This window comes from Schistocerca americana, chromosome 6, assembly GCF_021461395.2.
Source record: "Schistocerca americana isolate TAMUIC-IGC-003095 chromosome 6, iqSchAmer2.1, whole genome shotgun sequence".
NCBI lineage: Eukaryota > Metazoa > Arthropoda > Insecta > Orthoptera > Acrididae > Schistocerca > Schistocerca americana.
The window spans coordinates 486,919,661-486,936,859 of record NC_060124.1 but is presented as its reverse complement, the minus strand read 5'-3'; the positions used below and the strand labels follow the sequence as shown (position 1 = coordinate 486,936,859).

Genomic DNA, 17,199 nt, shown 5'->3' with positions numbered 1-17,199 from the left:
AGCTCCCGAGTTGTTTTTGGTGTTTCTTCGAACTTAGTTTTTCTGCACAGGATTCCCTTCAATTTTTAAACTATTCCGTAATCTATTCTTGAATTCTTAAACTATTCTATGATTTCAGTATGTAGGAAACCAGATATGACTAAAAGATTAGGATCAATTTAAGAGAAACACAAATGAACAGTGATCTCTAGACATGAAATGAAACATATAGAATAAGTACTTTATGTGTGTATGAAAAATAGTATAAACTGAATGACTAAACAGCTGTTATTGTAGTGTATAATTTCCTACGTAAATGGGAGGGTTTGTATAACTTTTGGAAAGGGGGGGGGGTAGTGTAAGCACAAGCATAACTAACACTAATCACACACCCCACCTTTCAGCTAACCCTCACAGACAAGTGTGACTGATTCTTCACCATTTGCCGTTCAATAGGTGTTGCTAAGATTTTTCTTCTGGGGCTTCAAAGGTGAAAGTGAGAATGTGAGAATGTTCGTTCTGTAGGAGACGTTTAACATCATACCTCCTCCGGCTTCTCACTCAAGTACCGGCGAAGTAGGGATCCTGGGGAAGGGGGGTGGGAAGAGTTTTCCTGTCTTTGGGGCTATCTTCTTTCTCTTCTTCAATCTTAGCAATCGTCTCTACTTTTTCCTTTCTTACTCCTCTATTGAGTACCTATCTATCTTTCCCTCTTTCCACATGCACCTACTTCTATCGTTGAAGTCCTTCTCAATTTCTGTGGTTCATTATAACCTTCAACTTACTTCACATAAATCGGGCAAAGAATCAGGAAACACAAACACACATCTACATACACACAAAAATACACTTAAAACACAAACAGGAGAATTATGAATTAGGAACCTGAAATGATGCCAAGGGATGTAGGGGAATAAAGATATATGTACATCTGAGTCAATGCACATATTACATTGTTGATATGTGACGGTTCTGCATCGTTATTTTTTGTCACTCTCAAACATATATTTACATGTGCCATGCTAGTCCTTGGAGAAAAGGCATAGTATCTAAGGGGACTTGGTAAATACAGGTAGACATAGCATCTACTATGTATGTGCATGACATCTGTTTATATGGTAGAAGAGAGGAGTGAAAAATGACTCTAGGGTATTAGATAGAGTATTGGAAAGTGGAGTTAAGTTGTAAAGTAGAGTGTAATTTTACCAGAAAGTATTTAAGAATAGTATTCATAAAGATACATGCTCGGGCAACGAACCAGGAGGTCTTTTCAGGAAGGAGAAGGAGGGTGCACCCAGCATTTATTGGATGAAAAGGGCAGATAGGCAGGCCAAAGACCAAGAGAGGCTGACCTACACTGTGCGAACAGGGGCACCAAGAAGGGGATCGACCTGAACCGTAGATTTGGGAAAGGATACTCCTAGGATCAAGCCATGTAAGATATAGGTACTGTTCCTAAAAGGAAAAAGAGCAGTATCGTGACAGAAGTCACACGTTTAAAGGGATGAGTCTGGTAAGTTTGAATTCTATGCATAAATAGCCTCATTAAGTTTCAGATTTACAAATATCCAAGAAGGGAACACTTTTATTCTACCCAGAGTTCCTCCAGATTACAATAGGTAATGAATAAGTACATACTTAGAAAAAGTAGTACACAAAGTAAGAACGAAGCAGCAGAGTATTAATGAGTTATGTGAACCTGGAATTTATGGCTGGAAGAGGAATAAAAAAACATAGGTGGTTGTTGTTTTTTTTAGAAATTGAAAAGAGCTAACTCGCAACATGGACTGAAAGGTTCACAGTTTGTAATTCTGGTAATATATGCTCAGTACTGTTAAAAGATAAAGAATTATCATCTTGTGTAATATTAGTGTACATAATGAATGTGTATAAAATATCGCGTGTTCGAGTTAAGGGGAGCGATACGGAGTGTCTCGAGAATTTTGGTGTCAATTCTAGAGATACTCAGCTTTCCACCATTTCGAACACCCGATATTTTAAGTACAAGGGTGAGAAAGTGGAGATGTGTCTACCTCGCCGCCGGTTTCTGTGTGTGCAGGATGGACATGTATCGGGATAATACGGCAATAGTGACGGTTGATCGGCACGGACAAGTGTTTGCAGTGCGTGCCTGAGAAGCTGTATGTCCCGTACAAAGAACAAGCGTGCTCTATTCTATAATGATGTAATGACCATATTGTTGTGAACAAATGAATTATGTCTTGAACTAACGACACTTACATTTGACTTTCTGGTGTTGGACTTGAGAGAAGCAAGAACTGGTTTTATAGTGGTTATAACACCAAACACATTATAACTGTATCTGTTAGTTCCCAATGATCCAAGAAGGGGTTGACTCGCAAGAGTTGAATGCTTGTGTGAATCTTGTGAAGTTGTTTTATTGTGGAGATGGAAATATAACAGAGTTGAACAAAAGTATCCTGAGAGTACAGAATCATTTCAAGAGTAGAAAAGAAGTCTATTCTGAAATTCCCTTAACCAGTTATAGCCTTCGGAGAAGAAGAGTTCGTGAAGACTGACAACGCCGTCTGACCCAAGAAGAAGATAGGCTGCACAAGACCTGAGTCAACTGCGAGAGACCTGTGAGTCTTGCACCCAATACCACACTGTCTCTCCTGTCGTCCGAAGACCGTTAGATCGTCTGGCAACAGAGTTCTGAGTAGATACTGCACTGACGTCTACCAGTCTGACGTCACTGTAATATTGGATCATCTCAGGGTTGATAATACTATGGGTGATTGAATATTGTTGGTTGCAAGTTTGTATGGAAATCCCCAAACATTGATAGAAAATTAGCCTTCTTTGTCGTCCTGGCATCCCTAAGGATCTCTGTTGGGATCTTCTTGCCTGCCTTGCTCTGCATCTTAAAAGACTGTAGGGCAGGACTCCAGGGAATTTTAAACCCTTTTGACTTCCTAATAAACGTTGAGATCGCCTTCTCTTGTGCCCTCTTCAAGGCTCACACCAATTCGTCGACTTTGGAATCAACATCAATTCCACTTCACAGCAGTGGTTGTAACTTGAATTCTGTCTTTAAAAATATCCCAATTAACTTGCTTGTACTGGATGTTAGCGTTTAAGTCATTATTTACATGTGTAATTGTGAAGAAAAGAGATTATGGTCACTTGTTGCAAGTCCATTACATACCTCCATTCTGCAATGCACACATTGACTTTCATATTCGCAAGGCTTATATCCATATTTGTTGCCATACCTGCACAATTCTGGAAAGTAGATGGGTTGAGAGGCCTGTTCATCACATGAAAGCCCCCAAGGTTTTGTGTAGTGTTCTGCAGGCAGAGTCATCTTTCATCAGTTACTCTGCTACGACACAATACTGATTTCGCATTTGCATCCATTACAAAGACATGTCTGTCTTGTCAACCCAGTATTGCTGCTGTTTTTAAATTTTCTATATGTGGTTTTATCTCCACACTGTATTGAAAATATTGATTAGTTATGTAAAATTTTCCTAAGGCTGTCACAATTTTTATTGTCACCACTCGTTCGTCACCGAGTTCAAGTATCTTCGTCACTGTTCTGTCATTATCCAGCACCACAATGATGGCCATTGTGTGGTATCGATAGTAACGATGCCACATAGTTTAAAAGGTTGGCACTACCACGAAGCACCAACGGCAGCGCCCTCTAGCTGGTGCTGTGCAGCTCTACGAGCTCCGCTACAGATTGTGCCCATTTCATCAGGTGCAGTCAGCCAGAACGCTTTGCACTTCATTGCAAGTTATGTATGCTTATTGCTGAGTAGAGGGGATTTAAATTCATACAGCAGTACCGACGTGTTTTACCTTTTCCTGATCCAACCCAAGTGCCGCCTTCCAGGTGGGATACAAAAGTTGGTGACGATCAGGGACTAAAATTTTTTTGCCTTTCCTATCATTTCCTTTTTGCTCAGTACTGCTTTAGTTTTTTTGTGTTTCCCCCATGTAACCATGGCTTCGCCACAGTAACAGACTCCGCTGTCCAATCTTGTACGTTTTCAGGCTCAGCAAATGACGCAGCTGCTTCCTGCCATAAATGGACTGGTCACACTACAAACTGTAGCTACTTCGGTGCCTCCGACGCCACTGGCTGTACCGACGCCATCGCCGCCATTTCGTGCCTTCAATCCGGATGTTGAATGCTGGCCGGAATACATCGCCCAGCTCGAGGCACACTTCACAGCTTACAATGTACCAGGTACAGAGCGGTTTGCTTTTTTCATTGCCACCGCGGGTGTTGTGTTGTACCGTGTGCTCGTGAAATTGTTCCCCACCACCCGCCCAGAAACTAAAACGTACGACAAAGTGATTGATGCTTTGAATTTCCACTTCCGTGACAGTGTAAATGTGGTAGCTGCATGTTACAAATTCTTTCGTCTCCGGCGTGGCCCTACTCAGTCTAATGAGTCTTGGTTAGCGGACCTTGAGGGACTAACTTCTGATTGTGATTTTAATTGCTCATGTGGACGCTCCTATGCAGATATAATGATTAGAGACGCTATTGCACATAATGTGACGGATCACCGCAACCACGAACAAATCCTCCGATTTAAAAACCTGTCTTTGAAGGAAGTAGTGGACTTGCTAGACTGACAAGATACTTTAGACATGGCTACTTCCGTGTTTGACGTGACCCCGGGTGTGTGTACTGTTAGTGCGGCACAACACGTGCCCTCCCGCCCGCTAGCACGGCTAGCCACGCCACGCCGCTCGCGCGCTCGTGAACATGGTTCAAACCAGGCACCCTCTAAGAAACTGAAATCCTGTCCGAACTGTTTTCGTGCCCACCTACGCGACAGTTGCCCATCCCGTCAAGCACAGTGTTACTTTCGTAATAAGAAAGGACACGTGCAAGCTGTGTGCAGGCAGAGAAACTCTGATTCACAACATGTCTCCCATTCACGTGACTCACGTGGGCGTCACCGCAACAGCAACGCCATAATCTGGTTTCCCATCAGCCTATGGACGTTAATGCCATTTATTCAAAGCCTTCTGCTTCACATGCGTCAACAGCTCGTCATGTGAATCAAGTTTTGCCAGGCAGTTCCTCTCGCATTCAGCGCAATACAAGAAAACTTTTTGTGACTTTGCACATTTGAGGACGTTCTGTTCGCTTGCAGCTGGACACTGGTGCGTCAGTTTCTTTACTGAACAAATCAACTTATGACTTGCTTGGTTCGCCTCCGTTTCGTTGTTCGCATTCCACGCTGACTGCATTTCCTGGGCAGGAAATCTCAATGCTCAGTGTGTGTAGTTTGCTAGCCACATATGGTGCAATGAGCCGTACAGTGTCTTTCCATGTGCTCCGCTCTAGTGATGGTACAAACATTTTTGGCATGGACGCATTTGAACTTTTTGGCCTCGCCATTCAGGACAATGTACTTTGCATCAGCGCTAGTGACCATGCAGACAGTGTTACCGCATTATGTGATGATTTTGCTGAACTCTTTTCTGATGGCCTTGGTTGTGCCACAGACTTTGCAGCACATGTTGTGGTTAAAGGCAATGCCTTGTTTGTTTTCCAGCGCGCACGCCCGGTACCACACGCACTGTGCAACGCCATAGCTTCTGAACTTACGCATTTGCAAGACAGTGGTGTCATTGAACCTGCTTCTGCTTCGCCTATAATGTGTGTGAAGAAACCAAACGGTCGTCTCCGTATTTGTGCTAACTTTAAGTCAACAGTGGTAGCTACACTTCCCTTACCACGTCCTGAAGACATTTCTGATAAGCTTAGTGAGGGAAAATTCTTTTCCACGATTGACTTGGGGGATGCCTACTTTCAGATTTCGCTTGACGAACAGTCGCAGCACTATTTTGTGATCTACATTTAAATCTACATTTATACTCCGCAAGCCACCCAACGGTGTGTCGAGGAGGGCACTTTACGTGCCACTGTAATTACCTCCCTTTTCTGTTCCAGTCACGTATGGTTCGCGGGAAGAACGACTGTCTGAAAGCCACCGTGTGCGCTCGAAACTCTCTAATTTTACATTCGTGATCTCCTCGGGAGGTATAAGTAGGGGGAAGCAATATATTCGATACCTCATCCAGAAACGCACCCTCTCGAAACCTGGCGAGCAAGCTACACCGCGATGCAGAGCGCCTCTCTTGCAGAGTCTGCCACTTGAGTTTGCTAAACATCTCCGTACCGATATCACGGTTACCAAATAACCCTGTGACGAAATGCGTCGCTCTTCTTTGGATCTTCTCTATCTCCTCTGTCAACCCGATCTGGTACGGATCCCACACTGATAAGCAATACTCAAGTATAGGTCGAACGAGTGTTTTGTAAGCCACCTCCTTTGTTGCTGGACTACATTTTCTAAGGACTCTCCCAATGAATCTCAACCTGGTACCCGCCTTACCAACAATTAATTTTATATGATCATTCCACTTCAAATCGTTCTGCACGCATACTTCCAGATATTTTACAGAAGTAACTGCTACCAGTGTTTGTTCTGCTATCATATAATCATACAATAAAGGATCCTTCTTTCTATGTATTCGCAATACATTACATTTGTATATGTCAAGGGTCAGTTGCCACTCCCTGCATCAAGTGCCTATCCGCTGCAGATCTTCCTGCATTTCGCTACAATTTTCTAATGCTGCAACTTCTCTGTATACTATAGCATCATCCGCAAAAAGCCGTGGAACTTCTGACACTATCTACTAGGTCATTTATATATATTGTGAAAAGCAATGGTCCCATAACACTCCCCTGTGGCACGCCAGAGGTCACCCTAACGTCTGTAGACGTCTCTCCATTGATAACAACATGCTGTGTTCTGTTTGCTAAAAACTCTTCAATCCAGCCACACAGCTGGTCTGATATTCCGTAGGCTTTTACTTTGTTCATCAGGCGACAGTGCGGAACTGTATCGAACGCCTTCCGGAAGTCAAGGAAAATAGCATCTACCTGGGAGCCTGTATCTAATATTTTCTGGGTCTCATGAACAAATAAAGCGAGTTGGGTCTCACACGATCGCTGTTTCCGGAATCCATGTTGATTCGTACAGAGTAGATTCTGGGTTTCCAAAAACGACATGATACTCGAGCAAAAAAGATGTTCTAAAATTCTAGAACAGATCGACATCAGAGATACAGGTCTATAGTCTTGCGCATCTGCTCGAGAACCCTTCCTGAAGACTGGGACTACCTGTGCTCGTTTCGAATCATTTGGAACCTTCCGTTCCTATCGGTCCTGACGAAGTGTTTCATTCTTCCGAACTGTCATGTATGTTTATTGATTTGCAAGATAAGGACTTAGCTGATGGTTTTCTAGTGGATTTTCATCGCATTGCTGCCGCGACAGCCGCCGATGCTTCTTTGCAGATTCTTTTGCAATATATTCATACTCAATGGCCTCCATCTGCTACGCAGATTCGAGATCCACTTGTTCGACGTTACTTTGCGCAACGTCACAACTTGTCTGTACACCACAGTGTTATCTTGTTATGAACTGACAATGATCAGTCTCGTGTGGTTGTACCTCGTTCGTTGGAGCTGAAAATCCTCTTATTGCTGCATGCTGGTCATTGGGGTATCGTGTGGACGAAGCAATTAGTGCGTTGTCACTGCACTTTGGTCGGCATTGATAGACATATTGAAAATTTGCTTGCTAATCGTCGATCTTGTGCAGAGCACCAATCTGCTCCCTGCCAGCGCTTCTTCACGTGGCCGACTCCCACTGCGCCTTGGCAGCGCGTTCATATTGATTTTGTGCGTCCTTTCTGGGACACCCATTTGTTGATTGCCATTGATGCATACAGCAACTTTCCTCTTCTTGTGCCTGTGTCTTCTACTACATCTGCGAGTACTATTCGGGCTTTGACATCTATTTTTTGCATTGAGGGCCTTCCTGAAGTTATTGTGTCCAACAATGGCCCCCATTTCGTGTCCTCAGAGTTTGAAGCGTTTTGTGCTGCTAACGGCATTCGCCATCTGACCTCAGCCCCGTTCCACCCCCAGTCGAACGGCGAGGCTGAATGCTTTGTGCGTACGTTTAAAAAGTCGCAAATGAGCAAGTTGCACGCCATGCACTCACGCGAGCTCTGGACTTTCCTTGCTTCCTATAACTCTGAGCCGCGCGGCACCCATTCCCGAGTGGAATTGTTACATGGCCACGCCCACCCATCGGTCGCTCCTGCAGCTATTGCACCCATCGCTGCAAGCTCCCACTGCTTCGCATCGTTCTGCCTTGGCGCCGCATGATTTGGTGTTCTATCGCGTTTTCTCTGGCAGGCAGCGCTGGGAGCAGGGGCGCATTCTTCACCAGCTTGGCCGTGCCTTATTTGTCATTTCTGGTCCCTCCGGCACTGTCAAGTGACACCGGAACCAGATTCGTTTGTGCCGTCCTCAGTTTTCTGCACTGGTTGTTTTCCGGCAGAATTGGAGGCTTCGAAGCTTCCGCCACCACGGCCCATGATGCCACCGACGGCGCCTCCGCAGTGGGCGCGCCTCCGGTCGTCGCCGCTGCTGGTCCGGTCACCTGCTCCGGACAGATGCCTCCCACTGCCGCCGCCCATGGAGGTCATTGCTCCACCTCCTTCTCCGAACATACCCAGTAGCGGTGCGCGGCCTGGGCAGGTTTTCCATGGGGCGTTTTCCTCACCCCCTCACGAGCAATTCGGGGTCGCGGGTGGACAGCGCCCCGGCAGTTCCGCTGTCCGCCCCCTCCGCTGCACTGCCCCTGGGTCCCTCCAGCCTCCGTCGGAAACCATACTCAGCGACGGCCCGTCATTTCAGGGGGGAAGGATGTGGTATCGATAGTAACGATGCCACATAGTTTCAAAGGTTGGCACTACCACAATACACTGACGGCAGCGCCCTCTAGTTGGTGCAGTGCAGCTCTACGAGCTGCACTACAGATTCTGCCCATTTCATCAGGTGTAGTCAGCTAGGACACTTCGCTTCAGCTTCACACTTCATTCCAGGTTATGTATTCTTACCGCTTGAGTAAAGGGGATTTAAATTCATGCAGCAGTGCCGACGTGTTTTACCTTTTCCTGGTCCAACCCAAGCACTGCCTTCTAGGCAGGATACAAAACATTGGATGATGACTTTATGCTATGATCTGTGCTGTTACTGGCAAGGAGGGTAATGCCCCATTATTGGATTATGTCTCCTGCTTCTGGTTTTTGCTAGCTCATTCTCCTTAATTTTTCATTACTATATTTTTTTCGACATGGTTCATGAACCTTATCCACAGTTTTGCCCTTAAAAAGTGCAGCTATCCCATCCTCATCCTCCTCCTGCTCCTCCTCAACTGCTTCAAGAACATTCTTCAAGACCACTTTGGGCCTAAGGCCAACACTTTTCTCCCATTGTCCAGTACACATTCACACAAGAAACACTTCTCACTTGAATTCATTATGTATGACAATTTTATACATTTAAACTGAATTTACCAACTGCAGAAATATTCTAAGTGAATATTTGAGGGTGAACTCAAAAACAACAGCCTGCACTGGAGAACAACGCACAAGACTGACATTCCCACATACCAAGCATTCCAATAACATTGTGACACCTGGCGGATGAAACTCTGATACAGATGTGCAACAAAGTACAGTCAGGGCGCAGACGGGATGGGGGGTGAGTAGGTCCTGATATGGCCAATCTTTTCAGCTTTGAAATCGCACTTATTTCACCACACACTACACGCTGTACAGTTGGTCTGACAAAAAGGTCACATGGAACTACTTTGTGGAAATTTTACCCTATTTTCTTTCACAAATAGGCAGCTTAAACCAAAAATACTTCCATTTTTTCATGGATCTATCTATTTTCCACCCATTTCCTTGCCAAAATTTTGGTGGGACTTTAAAAATTCAGATTCAGCACCCATGAAAACATATAGAACATTTGTCAAAAAAACTTCTACTAAACTTTCCACTACTTGGCATTTTGGAGCACCATTTGACTGTTCTACTATTTCATGCAACAATGTTTACAGATTTAGATTACAGCACATGGAGGTTTCATACCATACTGAATTCTAAACCTCAGAAATCACACACAGATCTTTAGTCCTAATGATTGCCACAAATAATTGAAGGAGAAAGATAACAACTCACCAAGTTGTTGAGATGCTGAGCCATCAACTGACACACACACACACACACACACACACACACACACACACACAAACTACTATTAGGTGTCAGCACAAAAAAGCAAGTGTTCCCACAAGTGAGGAATCCTTTTTGTCTAAGTCATTTTTAGGGCAAAACAGATTTAAAATAAGGGAACAGCACAATAAAAGTATTGCATTTTTCATTCATATCATGAGCATTGTAAACATCTCTGTATTTGGACCAACTTCGGAGAGCTTTTTCCTTGTCCTGTTAGAACTGACCTTTCTTGTGGAGTTTCATTTGTAGAATTACACCACTTTATGAATGATTTTAGCAAAACATTGAGTCTACGGTCATCCCCTGTACCATCACCATCAATCAGGAGCCTCCGTCGAATAACATCCTCTGAAAATTAGAACAAATTGTTTACATTTTAGTACTGAGCAATCACATTTTATAGTTTTGCAATAAAATTATGATTGAGGACACATTATTATTAGAAAATAAACAATACAATGACCAAATGTGAACTACTATACAGACAGACATCCATCTTGAAGTGCTGCGCTGCTGTTACTAAAAGTGGAGGGACATATTTCTTTTATGAAGTACCAAACATACAAGAAGCTACATGTGTGTGCGTTAATGGAATAGTTTCTCACGGATGTAATAAAGAAAAGACGAGGTTGATGACTGTCATATAACATGAGACATCTACATTTTTTTAAGAATTAAGACCTGTTTACAATGAAGGCTGTTATTTACCATGGTACTAACAGTGATTTTCAATGGTCTAACCTAGTTAAAAAAAAAAAAATTGTTTGCAAGATAGTGTAATAAGAAGGCAGCTTACTTTCTGCACAGCAAAATCGTAAATTGTAAATTTGTAGGTAAGGAATAGAGTCCTGGTGGTGTTTAATGTTCATGCACGTAAGTGTGAATAGCTGTGTGCCAGTTCGAATTACATGTACTGCACAAGATGTGATAGTAAAATTGCAATGATATCAATAACTGACAATGGCAAATCAACAGTCAACCACAACAGATATACCAGACACCCACAGCATCACTAAGCACCACTCAGGAAGACAGTAAGCGACATCTCCGGTAGTTGCGAGCCACCGCCTCATGGTCTTCAAATACTGCCATGCAGGACAAGAGCAGCCAGTTCTATTCTGTTCTGTCTCTGAGTTGTATCTACAGTTCTGTCTTGAGTGCAGTCACGTCTCGAAGTTCTATTTCTGCCTCCAGACGACAGTGTCATCATATCGCCAAGCCTAGTTCAGTCTTAAATGTGCAGTGTGCTGAGTGCCATCCACAGACTCATTTTCATCACAGTTGTAGAAACATTTAGAGTTCATTAACTGCAGACTTGAACTTTTAACACAGCTCAGTGTCTATAGCTGACTCTTGTGTATTTCGAAAGCAAGTTCCACACATATTCACACAGTCACAGCAGTTGAGAGCTAAAGGTAAGTATATTTTTTGCATCAATACAGCGCGCTGTTATTTGATTGCTCTTACTCATCTTGACAGCCTGTTTTGTTTATATTTTATTTATCGTAATGCATATAAGCAACTCAAACATAAAGAAAGAATTTTACACGTTTACAACATATATACATATACTGCAAAGGGATGGCATCATCATGCCTTTAGATCAAGCACCTCTGTCCACTCAATTGCACAGACCAACTAAGAAGCTTGTGCTTCATATGAATGAGCTACGTAAATGCAAAAGTATTGTATTGGGTAAGTTGAAAACTAGTGTCACTACCTTACTTGAAGGTTAAGATTTCTCTTCGTTTGAAGAGAGATTCAGTATGGTCTCTCAATGATGCAGATCCTGTAAAAAGATTTTCACAACCTTGAAGGAAGTGCAAACTGATGACTGCCGTTGGAGGTCAATTCCTCCTTCCAATAGTCATTTACAAAATGACTCCATGGAAAGGCAGGCTCCAGGATACCACAATTTTGTGATATTTCTGCACCAAAGCAACTTCTCTTTGTAGGTATGATCACTAAGGAGTGGAAGCCAGTAAACAGATGTAGGTCTGAAGACATCAGCAATCTGTCTAAGTGCCCCATTAAGTTGGGTGTGGATTAGCTTCATGTGAGGGTGATTCAATCACATTAGTGCTCAGTATAAAGCTGCAGAGAAGGTGATTTTATACTAGCGCACCTCAAGGTGGCTGTAGTAGCTCCCCTACTGAACAAACAATGCTATGGATTTTATCCGCTATATTTCATTTGTGATATTTGAATGAGTGTGCATTGCTAATGTTATTCTCAAGTATTTTGAAAACTTTGTATTTGTTAATACTATATCCTTCAGTGCCTCATGAATTTTGCTATCGGACAGTTAACTGTTCAAGCAAACGAAATCCAACTTCAATGCTGGCTATCACTATAACAGAACTTCTGAGACTCTGTTTAATACAAGTCACATTTCTATGCTTTAAATGGCAGGAAAGATAGCACTCCACCCTGTGGGGCTCTATTGTTTATCTACCTGTATCCTACACAGCTGTCATTTCAAGGAATAGAATAGAAACCACTCACTGGAACCATTTCCGGTGTTACGGCCAAAAACAAGTAAGCACATTTTTATTATTGTTGTTGTTATATATCGTATGAAATGCCAGCAGCATATATACAAAAACTGTCATTACAAAGCAAAGGAATATACAGGGTGATTATAATTAAAGCTTAACTTTCAAAACACTGTAGAAATAATACTACTGGTCAGAATGATGTCAAATTGCAACAGAATATTATTGGAGAAGGGGGAAAACTTATAGCAGAAGAAAAAAAAAAGTGTAAAATTGATCAATAGATGGCACTGTATGTGTCAGAATACGTAAATAAAAACACCTGTCATGTGCACATCCCACTGAAGTTGGTATAAACAAGCTGGGTACACGGCTTTTCCTCCTTTGGCGTCTGCGATGTTCGCCATGACTGTCTCAATGCAGGATTGTGCTCTGCTTGTAAAGCTGTATTACAAGAATGATGAATGTGCTCACTTTGCTCTGCAGAAGTTCTGGACACAGAAGGGTTTGAAAAAAGGTGATGGTCCGATAACTGCCGACGATCTGGAGAAAATTGTTCGAAATTCGAAAAGATGGGGTCTTTTTGCTGTGCAACCTGGTAGAGGGAGGAAACGAATTGATTCAACATCAGTGGAAGCAGTGGCCGCAGCAATGCAGGAGGAGACGAGTGGTGGTGTGCAAATGTGTAGTGCACAGAGACTTGCCCGAACACTGGACGTTCGCGTGAGCGCGGTGCATAAAATCCTATGAAACATCCTTCTTTGCTATCCATTCAAAATTACCCACGTGTACGGGCTGCTTCCTGTTGACCTGCCAGCATGAGAGACCTTTGCTTGAGAATTTCTTGCTCGCATGGAAGTGGATATGATTGGCCACGAAAGATTCTGTGGACAGACGAAGCCCACTTACATCTGACAGGATATGTCAATACACAGAATTGTCGAATATGGGCAATGGAAAATCCACACATAAATCAACCAGTACCACTTCATCCTGAAAAGGTCACTGTGTGGTGCGGGTTTACGGCATCATTACCATAGGACCATATTTTTCGAAGAAACAGGTGCTTCCGGTCCTGTTACCTGTACTGTCACTGGTAAGCGCTATGAGCGTCTTTTGCGCAACCACATCATTCTGTCTCTCCAACAGCATGGATGTGTGGATGGGATAATTTTTATGCAAGATGGCGCACCTCCACACACTGAAAATCCAGTTAGGCAGCTGCTGAAGTGCCATCTTAATCCGTGTGACTTCTGGCTATGGGGCTATCTAAAAGATGTTGGCTTCAGTGTTCCAACTGCAAACTTAGCTGCACTGAAGGCTCATGCATTCTGAATGTGACCCCAGAAACGCTGCAATAAATTGTGGAACATGCTGTTTCTCAATTTCAACTTGCAGAAAACAGTAGACAGCACATTGAACATGTTTTGCCCCAGTCACACGGAAATTAATAATCCAATTTGATTGATGCTTTTTATGCAGTTGGTAGTCTCAGGACAATTAATAACTGATGTGATTGATGCTTTTTATGCAGTTTTTGGCCTCAAGACAGTTAAAAACCGATATGTGATGCTTTTTATGCGATTTCTGGCCTCAGTATAATTACAAACCGATGTGAGTGATGTTTTTTATGCGGTTTTTGGCCTCAGTATGATTAAAATCTGATTTTTTCCATCCGATGTGATACGACCTTGCTGTGGTGGATGGGCTTATGTAACTAACAGTATTGCATCTGTACACCCTGCACACTGAGTAGTACAGTTTGTTTAACGTCAAACATACACCTTAGGCATTGTCGTATGATTCATTCGTCATTTGTAGTCGACCACTATTAACCCTTTCCAATGTCGAGTTCCACTCGACATCGCGAAATTTGTTTTCCGCTCCGATGTCGAGCCTCATTCGACACGACTTTTCGAAGCTCTCAGACGTATTTTGGGTCTACTAGGCATTATTGCTGCAGTGTGCTGCCATCTAGGAGAACTAGTGTTAACTCGGTGTCGAACAGTAGCAGCTGTGTTAAGTCAAAGATTGTAATTATTCCGTTCAAGTCCACGCGCTCGAAATGGCTAGTTCTTCACGTACAGTACTTTCTGAGGAAGAGATTTTAGATCTTTTAGAGCAATCTCTAAGTGAAAACGAGAGTGAAAATGATTTTGATTATGATAGTGATTCATTTCAAAACAATTAGAGTGACAATGGCGAATGAAACAGTGACAATGTGCATGTTTCTAGTGATTCAGCAGAGGATTCGTGGCGAATGTGGAGCAACACTGACACTGACTTCACAGATTTTCCCTTTGATGAATCAAAGTGTGGTTTTATAACAGAAAGGCAGAAAGTAGTTCTGTTCCATCATCGTCCTTCGGATTCCTTCAAATAATTTTTACAGATAACCTATTTCAACGAATAGCAGATGAAACGATTAGGTATGCTAAATCGAAAATACGTAAAGTGACACCACTTCCACAACATTCTGCATGGTGGGACTGGAGAAATGTTACCATGGAAGAAATGAAACGCTTCCATGGTGTGCTACTGAATATGGCAGGATTTTTTTTTCAAGAGAATGGTTACAATCATCCAACTTCTTTCCAGACTGTTTTAGTCGCCGACGATTTATGCAAATTTTCTGGGCACTTCATGTTTCTAATTCGACGAGTGCTACACATGTCAACAGTCAGGTTCAGTCACATCTGAGTAAAGTGACAAATGTACTGAATTACTTGTCTGGCACGTTTCTCGAAATTTATCGACCATATCAGTATTTAGCTGCTGATGAATCTACAGTATCGTTCAAGGGTCGTGTATTATTCAAAATGTACAATCCTCAAAAACAAAAACAAAAAAAGGGAACTTTGTGTTTATGTCATTTCGGATTCATCAAATGGTTATATCTGCAGTTTGATACCCTATTTTGGTGCTGTAACAACTGAGTCATTGATTTGTCCACACTTGAAATTTTCTGAGAGAATAGTTCTTCAGCTGCTAGCTAATATCAGAAATGCTACAGGGCAATCAGTGTATCATTTGTACACTGACCGTTTTTATACAAGTGTTGCATTAGCTGATGAGCTGTTGAAACAGAACATGCATCTAACAGGAACGATTCAGGCCAATCGCAAAAACCTTCCAGCTGCAATCAAGAAAGGAGCTCTGTGTCTAAGGAAGCACAAAATAAAATGCCTCCGCAACAACAAAATGATGGTTCTAGCATGGCAAGATAAACGAACAGTTCTCGTGCTTTCTACAAAAGCCAATAACTCAGTGTCACTTATAGAAAGGAGAAACAGAAAGGAAACGGAAGAAATAAAGAAACCAAATGTGATTATTAATTATACTTCAAAGATGGGTGGAGTTGATCCATCTGACCATTTTATTTCCAGTTACGGTTTTCTAATGAAAAGTCTCAAGTGATGGCGAAAACTATACTTCAGGCTGTTGGAGGTAAGACTTGTAAACAGCTATTTACTATACAAGAACCACTGTTAGAAAAACAACTAGACAATACCGTGTCACAAAGCATTCCGTAAAAGTGTTATAAGAGGATTGGTTGCCGAAGAAAGAACTCAAGGACAGAAACGAGAACGTCGTTCAACTTTTGATGACGAGGAACGCTTGAATGGAAAGTTGCACATTATCAATGAGCTTCCTGGGAACAAGCATAAGGATTGTGCAGTGTGCTCAGACAGAAAAAAAGAAAGGTGGCAGGCGTGAAACTGTGTATTACTGCGAAATATGCTCACGAAACCCATCTCTCCACCATGAAGAGTGTTTCAAAAAATACCACACAATGGGAAGTATTGTACTGTAAAAGCTTACGTAAATATATGAATGAAAGCACACATTATGTTTTAATGTATACCCCAATTGTTGGCCAGCGGCCACATTGTTTCCACAAAGACATCCACAGAAATCTCTGCGGTGCACTGCCGCCCAGGCAGCGGCGATTTAAATAAGAGCGTGCGGAGCAGCCCTGTGTCTGCCATACGGAGTGCAAAGGGTCAAATTATGATGCTTACAGTGCCATCTTTTGCTACATTTTGTAACCATTTATTTTTCTTCTTCCCCCTTCTCCAGTAATATCCCATTGCGATTTGACATCATTCTGACCAATGATGTTATTTCTAAAGCGGTTTCAAAGTTTAACTTTAATTATAATCACCTTGTATATACAAATATATTTAAAATAATGAATAAAATATTTCTTATAGATGCAAGTGGTCAATGTGATATGATATACAGAAACATGACAGGTATTAGGTGAGACTAGAAGCTATTGGTTACACATCGACATTGGTATTGGTTACACATCGGATCCACTTCATAGCTCGAGGAGTGGCTTCTGTGAAATCCTCTTCTGATCCACTGAATTTCCTAGTAGGGCACACTTTTGTGAAGTGGTCCAGAGTTTGCTCACATGCTCCACAGCCACAGCTTGGGTTATCTATGAATCCCCAGTTTTAAAGCATGGCCTTGCATCTAAAGTCGCCACTTTCGATACAGTTCAGCTTAACCCAGTCTCACCTAGCAAAGCCGAACCCTTTTAGTGCTTTTGAGGGATC

At 42.5% G+C, this 17,199-nt stretch overlaps 1 protein-coding gene across 1 annotated transcript in view; it reads right to left on the bottom strand.

Annotated features, from left to right (window-relative positions):
• LOC124619600 (THO complex subunit 7 homolog) overlaps positions 1 to 17,199 on the bottom strand; it is a 51,432-nt gene that overhangs the window by 21,044 nt on the left and 13,189 nt on the right. The window contains exon 2 of the mRNA XM_047146102.1: positions 10,364 to 10,487. Within this exon, the coding sequence (XP_047002058.1) occupies positions 10,364 to 10,487 (124 nt within the window). The remainder of the gene's footprint in view (positions 1 to 10,363; positions 10,488 to 17,199) is intronic.